This window comes from Nicotiana sylvestris, chromosome 3, assembly GCF_000393655.2.
Source record: "Nicotiana sylvestris chromosome 3, ASM39365v2, whole genome shotgun sequence".
Taxonomy (NCBI): domain Eukaryota; kingdom Viridiplantae; phylum Streptophyta; class Magnoliopsida; order Solanales; family Solanaceae; genus Nicotiana; species Nicotiana sylvestris.
This window is the reverse complement of record NC_091059.1, coordinates 97,482,008-97,491,839: the sequence shown is the minus strand read 5'-3', so window position 1 is coordinate 97,491,839 and position 9,832 is coordinate 97,482,008. Positions and strand designations below refer to the sequence as shown.

The 9,832-nt window shown below is 41.0% G+C and overlaps 1 protein-coding gene across 1 annotated transcript; it reads left to right on the top strand.

The window, feature by feature from the left end:
• The first annotated feature begins 6,833 nt into the window (after window positions 1–6,833).
• LOC138887721 (uncharacterized) lies at window positions 6,834–7,292 on the top strand. Its single transcript, XM_070169500.1, has one exon. The coding sequence runs from the start codon at window positions 6,834–6,836 to the stop codon at window positions 7,290–7,292; it is 459 nt and encodes a 152-aa protein (XP_070025601.1).
• Window positions 7,293–9,832: the final 2,540 nt, after the last annotated feature.

Genomic DNA, 9,832 nt, shown 5'->3' with positions numbered 1-9,832 from the left:
TGTTTCATAACTCGTTTGACTTCAAGACTTATGATACGGATATTATATGATTAAAATACCTTAATACATGACCTATTGAGTGTATTAAGCACCGCTAGATTTACCTGAAAATACGAGTTACAACATCTTTGATTCATTTAACTTCTAATACTTGTTAATCACCCTTATACACTTTTGTATCACTTAAGACCAATAGGATTGACTTCTTATCATCTCAAAGATAATTCCTTCTTGGATTTATGTTAACCAATATATGGCATGAACTAACACATGTGGATATGGGTTGTAATAGAATTGGACATGATTAAAATACCCACGCAAGGTGTATCATATTGGGATGTCGTGAGATACGGTTATGAAAGCACTGTATCGCCCCAAGTGGGTCAATCTAATCATTTCAGATGTTCCCCGATAAAACGTGAATCCTAGCTGCAATATTACATAAAAAGTTAAGTTATCAGGGGTGGATTATTGATCAAAATTGAAGTGAATCAACAATGGATGGATAAAAGTTACAAAGTATGAGAGGAGATTAGGTCGTCATTCTTAAAGATGAACAGTAATGCGGAGGCAGTAGAGGGCATATATTTATACGTACGATATGAGCAATGAAAGTAACCTGAGATTTTGTAGCAGACCTCAATAACAAGAAATCGAGGTAAGTGTTATGGTATAATATGACCTATGTAGATGCAGTAAAGTCATACGAATGGATAACCAGGTCTATAAAATAAGATATAGCAGTATTCGTAAGTTCAACAAAATATCAAGCGAAGAACTTCAGGATTGGCTAAAAGCTAGAGGAAAAAGGATAAGAGAGTGGCATAGGCACACTTACAAGGTCAGTGTCGTAGAAACTGCATAATGGAAGGTAGCAGTAGTTACGAGATTGGAAGGAATTCAAACACAAGTCATGGCGTGGGAAAGAGGCCTAAAGGGGGGAATGCCCTGGCCTTTGAACTTATTCACAGAACAGTTGCCTAGATGGCAAAAGGACTACTAAAGTATTCGCAAGAGCTATGGGATATGATAATGATAAGCACATTAGTCAACATTCGAGGACGAATGTTCCAAAGGGGGAATGATGTTACACCCCATATTTTCGTACATGAAAATACGCCATAAATAAATTAATGAGAGTCGGGAAGTGAGATGTCACGTCCCGCAGTACTACATTATGACGATGTTGCACCCTGTAGTGTTGTACATTGAATTTGTCGTAAGATAATTGACATCAGTCCAAGGAAAAGATTATTTGGAGATTATAAGGATTATAAGTGATGAGTAAATTCGTGAAGGTAAGAGGGTAAGTAATATCGAAGAAAATAGATTTTGTCAAAGTTTGGCATGTTGGGGAACGACCCGAGCTAAAATACCCGATATTTATGGACTAGTGCCATACAAGGTACTACGTGACCATAATATAAAGGTGTATAAGGTATGTGAAAAGTGAGTAATATTTTAAGTAAGTGGGAATAATTCTCAATTTTTCGGGTAATTGATTAATTACCGAGTAACGGAACATTACCTAATTAACTAATAAGGGGATAAGCATTAATAATTTCAACGTGTCAGCAAGAAAGCTTACCAAGCATATGACTAATTAAGTCATACAAGGTTAGGGGACACCTAGCATCTACGTGTAAAACACTAAATCACTAAAGGTATATGTAAAGGTTTGGTTTCTTTTAAAAATGTCAATTCATCTTCACTTTAAAAGACTAACCTTGCAACAGAACATTGCTTTTGATTTAAACATTAAATCCAATGAACTTTGAAACCAACGAAACGTGGAAACCAAGACCAAACAAATGAACCAAGAATAGTAGCTATTTTCAATAGAAATATTTTCATTTCTTGATTCAAGAACAACAGCTGTTTCAGTTCCTGTGATTTTAAGCTCAATCCAACGAGCAGCAACACGGTTCCAACGAGAATTTGGTAGAATCGTAGCAACGTAAAATTTGACGGTTCTAAAGGGATACGTGCAATCTTCTCCAAGAGTATTATACAGAGTTTTCTTTACTCTAGGTATGTTAAGGCTATCCCTTCTTTCTTTTGGCATGATCTATGATATGAACGAAACATGCATATGCACAAATTCCATAAGTGACTCTACTCATAGAAGTAATAGAAATATCTATATTCTTTTAATTCCCATGTTTCATAATATTTTATCATTTGTTCATCGGTCTTACAAAAATACGAAAATTGAAAAGATGTTACTTTATGATATTGCTCAAGAGGCAAAGTGGTCTTATGGCCTTCCGAATGATTTTATTGACGTACTTTTCATGCATTGCATTCATATACATTGACACATGACCAGATGGCGTTATATACGCATATATATGTAAATATATGTATATGGGATATGGGAAACTGTTACGGCGTTATATACGCACCACCACCTGATCAGCTGGTATATGATGATGATGTTTCCCACAGTGGCCGAAATATGATTCAAACGGCGTTATATATGCATATATATGTAAATATAATTCAAATGGCGTTATATACGCGTATATATATATATATATATATATATATATATATATATATATATGTATGTATATATGTATATGGGATATGGGAAAGGTTATGGCGTTATATACGCACCACCACCTGATCAGCTGGTATACGATGATGATTTTGCCCACAGTGGCCGATATGATATGATGGGATGCCCTCAGAGGCTGATGATATTATGAAACATGTACCTATGCACGACATGACATTCATACGCATATGCATGACGTTAAAGGTAATTTATGATTTACAAAGTTATTCAGACTTACAGGTTGAGTCATGTACTCTATATGTCTTCCATGTCTCTTATGTATTTATTTATGTGCCTTACATACTCAGTACATTATTCATACTGACGTCCCTTTTGCCTAGGACGCTGCGTTTCATGCCCTCAGGCCCCGATAGACAGGTCGAGAGCCCTCCATGTAGGCTATCAGCTCAGCAGAGGATGTTGTTGTGCTCCATTTACTTCGGAGTTGCTTGTTTGGTTAGTATGAGTTAGACGTATATTGTTTGGTATGGCGGGACTCTGTCTCGACCTTTATGATATTTATGTTTCTTATAGGCTTGTAGACATATGTCGTGTATGTGAAAGATTGTACGGCCTTGTCGGCCTATGTTTTGAGTTTATAAATGATTATGTTGGCCTATTAGGCCCGTATGTCACATGTATATGATGATGTAATAAGAAAGATGCATTACGTTGGTATTCGGTTGAGTAAGGTACCAGGTGCCCGTTGCGCCCATCGGTTTGGGTCATGGCAGGAGGATTCTCCATACAATAGGTATTCTAGAGAACAATAGGGTCTTGTTCACTACTTTATAGTTTTCTAGGGCTACCTTCAGATGGTGGGAGGCTTATGAGATACATAGGCCGGTTGGTGCAGCACCACTTACTTGGCAGGAGTTCTCTATTCTCTTATTGGATAAGTTCATGCCTCAGTCTTGCATAGAGGAGCTGCGCAAACAGTTTGAGTAGTTGCGTCAGGATGACATATCTGTGATGCAGTACGATATGAGATTTTTTTAGTTGGCCCTTCATGCATTTTAGGTGGTTCATTGATGGCCTACCATATCAGCTGGGATTGCTTATGACTAGGGAGAGGGTATCTGGTGCTACTTTCGATGAGGTTGTCGATATTGCTCGGCATATAGAGATGGTCCGTAGCCAGGAACGGGTTGAGAGGGAGTCCAAAAGGACTCGTGGATCAGGTTGTTTTAGTGGTGTTCCTTCTAGAGGTCATTTCTACCACGGCATGGGTCGTCCTTATAGGCATGCTCAGACGGCTTGTCCAGTTCACTGTGGTGCATCATTTGGCCATGGTTCACAAAGTTCTCAGCAGGTCACTCATCTCTTAGTGCCCTTCCAGCTTAGTGTTTGTCTCATGCACCATCAACTTAAGGTTTATCTATGTCGAGTCTTTCTAGTAGTTATCCCGGTGTTCGGGGCTCCCTTTAATCCCCACCGCCATTCACAAGGAGAGGTTTCTTTGAGTGTGGAGATTTGGGTCACACCAAGAGGCATTATCTCCTGCTTTTCAGGAGGTTCAGCTTGGTAGAAGAGTCAGCGTGCGACTTCAGCACCCGTTACATCACCACATGCCCAGCCATCTCAGGGTAGAGCTCAGTTATCTAGGGTCTCCCTAGAGGGGAGGCCAATCAGGTGGTGGCTAGGACCGATTCTATGCACTCCTTTCCATACTAGATGATATTGCATCAGAACACTGATCACAAGTATTGTCTCAGGATGTCACCGAGATGTTTTAGTATTATTTGACCCTGATTCCACTTATTCATATGTATCCTCGTATTTTTCCCATTATCTGGATATGTCTCGTGAGTCCTTGGTTTTATTTGTTCATGTATCTATGCTGGTGGGAAATACTATTACCGTGTATACCGGTCGTATATAGTGACTATTAGGGGATTAGAGACTAGAGCTGATCTCTTACTGCTTAGTATGGTCAATTTTGACGTGATCTTAGGTATGGATTGGTTGTCTCCATGTCATGCTATACGGGATCATCACGCTAAGGCTGTGGCGTAAGCGTGGCCGTGGTTGCCATGGATTGAGTGGTGAGGTTCTCTAGATTATGTTCCTGGTAGAGTGATTTCACATTTGATGGCCCAGCGGATGGTTGGGAAGGGTTGTTTATCTTATTTGGCCTTTGTGAGGGATGTTGGTGCTGATACCCCTACCATTGATTCTGTTCCGGTGGTGCAAGATTTTTCGGATGTGTTTCCTATTGACCTGCGGGGCATGCCACCCGACAGAGATATCGATTTTGGTATTAACTTGGTGTCAAGCACTCAACCCATTTCTATTCAGGAACTCTTGATAAGGGGTTTATTAGACCTAGTGTATCACCTTGGGGTGCACCAGTTTTGTTTGTGAATAAGAAAGATGATACTATAAGAATGTGCATTGATTATAGGCAATTGAATAAAGTCACAATCAAGAACAAGTATCCTTTGTCGTGTATTGACGGTTTATTTGACCAGCTTCAGGGAGCAAGGGTGTTCTCCAAGATTGATTTGAGGTCTAGGTATCACCATTTGAAGACTGGGACTTGGATATTCCAAAGATAGCTTTCAAGACCCGTTATGGTTATTATGAGTTCTTTGTCATATGCCTTTTGTGCTGACAAATGCCCAAGAGCATTCATGCATATGAGGAACAGTGTGTTTCAGCCTTATCTTGACTCGTTTGTTATTGTGTTCATTAATGATATCCTTTTGTACTCCCGTAGCAAGGTGGAGCATGCCCGGCGTTTGAGGATTGTGATGCAACGGTTGAGAGAGGAGAAGCTTTATTCCAAGTTCTCCAAGTGTGAGTTTTGGCTTACTTTAGTGGCGTTCTTAGGGCATGTGGTGTCTAGGGAGGGTGTTCAGTTGGATCCAAAGAAGATAGAGGCAGTTCAGAGTTGGCCCAGACCATCCTCAGTTATGGAGATTCAGAGCTTTTTAGGGTTGGCTAGTTATTATTGTCGTTTTATGAAGGGTTTCTCATCTATTGCATCGCCTTTGACCAAATTGACCCAAAAGGGCGTTCCTTTCAGGTCGGATGAGTGTGGGGAGAGCTTTCAGAAGCTCAAGAATTCCTTGACCATAACTCCAATTCTAATTCTACCTTCAGATTCTGGTTCTTATACAGTGTATTGTGATGCTTCTTGGATCGGTATTGGGTGTATTTTTATGCAGGAGGGTAGAGTGATTGTTTATGATTCGCGCTAGTTGAAGCCTCATGAGAAGAACTACCATGTTCATGATTTGGAGTTGGCTGCCATTGTTCATGCATTAAATATTTTGAGGCAATATCTCTATGTTGAGTCTTGTGAGGCATTTACAGATCATCGGAGCCTCCAACACTTGTTCAAACAGAAGGATCAAAATTTGAGGCAGTAGAGATGGTTGGAACTGCTAAAGGACTATATATTACTATTATGTATCACCTAGGGAAGCCTAATATAGTGGCTGATGTCTTGAGTAGGAAGGCGGTGAGCATGAGTATCCTTGCATTTATACCTGTTGGTGAGAGACCGCTTGTAGTTGAAGTTCAAGACTTGGCCAACCAGTTTGTGCGATTAGATATTTTGGAGCACAATCGGGTTCTAGCTTATTTGGTTTCTCGTTCTTCCTTATTTGATCGCATCAGAGAGCGTCAGTGTGATAATCCTCATTTGCTTGTCCTCAAGGACAAGGTTCAGCACGGTGATGCCAGAGATGTTACTATTGGATATGATGGGGTGTTGAGGATGTAGGGCCGAATATGTGTGCCCAATGTAGATTGGCTAAGGGAGTTGATTCTTGAGGAGGCCCACAGCTTGCGGTATTCCATCCATCCGGGTACTGTAAATATGTATCATGACTTGAGGGAGCACAATTGGTGGAGGAGAATGAAGAAATATATAGTGGGGTTTGTAGCTCGGTGTCTTAATTGTCAGCAGGTAAAGTATGAGCATCAAAGACTGAGTGGATTGCTTCAGAGAATAGAGATTCTAGAGTGGAAGTGGGAGCGGTTCACCATGGATTTCGTAGTTGGGCTTTTGCAGACTTCGAGAAAGTTCGATGTTATTTGGGTGATTGTGGATCGGCTGACCAAGTTTGCGCAGTTTATTCCAGTTGGTACTACTTATTCTTCAGAGCGGTTGGCTGAGATTTACATCCGAGAGATTTTTCGCCTTCACGGTGTGCCAGTTTCCATTATTTAAGATACAGGCACACATTTTACATTGTAGTTTTAGAGAGCCGTGCAGCGAGAGTTGGGCACCCAGGTTGAGTTTAGTACAACATTTCACCCTCAGATGGATGGACAGTCCAAGCGCACTATTGAGATATTGGAGGACATGCTACGTGATTGTGTCATTGGTTTCGGGGGTTCATGGGACAAGTTTTTGTCGCTCGCGAAGTTTACCTATAACAACAATTATCAGTCGAGCATTCAGATGGCTCTATATGAGGCTTTAGTGGGTTGGTTTGAGCCGGGTGAGGCTAGGCTATTGGGTACTGACTTGGTTCAGGATGCTTTGGACAAGGTAAAACTAATTCAGGAGTGGCTTCACACGGCGCTGTATGGACAAAAGAGTTATGCTGACAGGAAGGTCTGTGATGTTGCCTATATGGTTGGATCCATATTTCATGTTTCTATGCTCCGGAAGTATGTCAGCGATCCGTCTCATACTTTGGATTTTAGCACGGTGCAGTTAGATGGTGATTTGACCTATGATGTGGTGTCAGTAGCCATTTTGGATCAGCATGTTTGAAACTTGAGGTCAAAGGATATATCTTCAGTGAAGGTGCAGTGGAGAGGTTAGCCCGTTGAGGAGGATACTTGGGAAACTGAGTGGGAGATGCGGAGCAGGTATCCACATCTATTTGTGACTCCAAGTATATTTCTAGACCCCTTCAAGGATGAACATTTGTTTAAAAGGGGAGGCTGTAATGACTCGGCCAGTCGTTTTGAGATTTGTAGCCCCATTTCCCCATTTACTGCTCCTTTTGTGTTTTACAATTGCTATATGACTTACCGGATTAGTTGGTTCGAGTCTGGAGAGATTTCAGACTGAATTAAGAACTTAGTCTCATAATGGAAAGCTTGAGTTGGAAAAGTTGACCAAAAGTTGACTTGTGTGTAAATGACCCCGAATTTGAGTTTCGATGATTCTGTTAGCTCCGTTAGGTGATTTTGGACTTAGGAGCATATCCAGATTGTGATTTGAAGGTCTGTAGTTGAAATAGGCTTGAAATGGAAAAAGTTGATTTTTTGGGAAATTTGACTGAGAGTGGACGTTTTATATCAGAGTTGGATTCTAATACCGAAAGTTGGAGTAGGTACGTGGTTGCATTTGGGACTTGTGTGCAAAATTTGAGGTCAATCCGACGTGATTTGATAGGTTTCGGCGTCGTTTGTAGATGTTGGAAATTTCAAAGTTCATTAGGCTTGCATCCATGTTCAATTCGTGTTTCGGATGTTGTTTGAGGTGATTTTAGGGTTAGGCTAAGTTCTTATGATGTTTTCGGACTTGATGGTATGTTTGGTTGAGGCCCGGGGGCCTCAGGTGAATTTCAGATGGTTGGTGGACCATTTTTGGACTTGGCTTGTTAGCTGAAGATTGCTAGTTTTTTATATTTCTGGTTTTCTCTTGCGCGTTTGCAAGAGTGGTCTCGCGTTGACGAAGTGCATCTGGAAGTTGAGGCAGTTTTGTTCTTCGCGTTCGTGAAGGAGAGGACATGTTCGCGAAGAAGGGAAGAGGCGACTGGGGACCCCATGCTATTAGTCTACGCGTTCGCGTAGTTGTGGTCGCGTTCGAGAAGAGTGGGGTCAGCAAAGCTTCTCATTCCTAAGGCTGAGGACACGTTCGCAAAGGGTTAATTTGACGGGCAGTCAGAGTGTTCTACGCGAATGCAAGGGGAAGGTCGCATTCGCGGTGAAAGCATCACTAGGTAGAATAAAAAGATTCAAAACGAGGGTTTCGAGTTCATATCACAAAATTAAATTGGGAGCTCTGTAGAAGGCGATTTTTGGAAGGATTTTCACGCGGTGTTTGGGGTAAGTTATTACTATCTAGTTTCGGTTAATTTCCATGATTATGCCTTTGATTCTACCAGTAAATTTGTTATTTGGGGTGGAAAATTGAGGATAATGAGGAACAATTCTTGGGCTAGATTTTTTAGGTTTTGAATCGGATTTTTTTATCGGATTTGAGTAAATTTGGTATGGTTAGACTCGTTGTTGAATGGCCTTTTAGATCTTGTGAATTTTTTCGGATTTCGAGATGTGGGACCGGGGGCCAGGTTTTAGTCGATTTCGGATTGTGAGTTATAACTTCGTAATTTCTTGTAGAATTGATTCCTTTATCCCGTAATGATTGTATTGTATTGCTTATGGCTAGATTTGGGTCATTTGGAGGCCGAGGCATGTTGGAGTAGCATTTTTCTTGGATTGAGGTAAGTAACATTTCTAAACTTGGTTTTGAGGGTTCAAAACCCTAAATTATGTGTTACATAATTGGTATTGAGGTGACGACATGCCAAGTAAAGGGCATGCGGGCGTGCACCGTGAGAATTGTGACCTGGTCCCATGGTATTGTATGGTGGTTCTATCTTGTTGATATCCGTGTTTTCATCATGTGATAATGTAATTCAGCTGTCAATCATGCTAGAGATCATTATTTAGGCTATATGGTTGTACTGTTAGGACCCATAGTGGTTGTTTCTTGCTATTGACTTACTAATTTCATTGATATTTCACTCAGTCATATTCATTCATTTCATATCATATCTCAGTCTCTGTTGTTATTTATTAATATATCATATCATCATATTCGGGTTGTGAGCCAATGAGAGAGACTGGAGAGCTTGATGACTGAGTGAGGCCGAGAGCCTGATTATGAGTGACATTTATGGGATCGGGTTGGATGTGGCAGCGGTTATACTAATGTATGATAGCGCTTGGGCTGAAGGAGCCCCTCTAGATTCTGCACACACCCCCAGTGAGCGCGGTTGATTATTTTTTGGGGATGGATCTTCCCGAGACATGGACCTTGTCCGGAGCATTATATACCTGGAGATAGATCTTCTTCATGGGCTGGATTGGCCCTACTCAGTACTGGGTGACTGATGGTCAGTGATGTATATATTCTAGGATGGATCTTATGTGGGACGTATGGGCCATATACAGTACTGAGTGATTGAAAAATTGAGAGTGTGAGCACATGAAGCTGTCAGCATGGTGCATTACATACAGCATGTGCATTGGCATGTAGAAGTAGAGGAGTTATATTCTTCATATCAGCCAGATTTG

Excerpts from the sequence above, each read along its gene's own strand:
- LOC138887721 (XM_070169500.1), top strand. The coding sequence starts at position 6,834 with ATGGATGGACAGTCCAAGCGCACTATTGAGATATTGGAGGACATGCTA.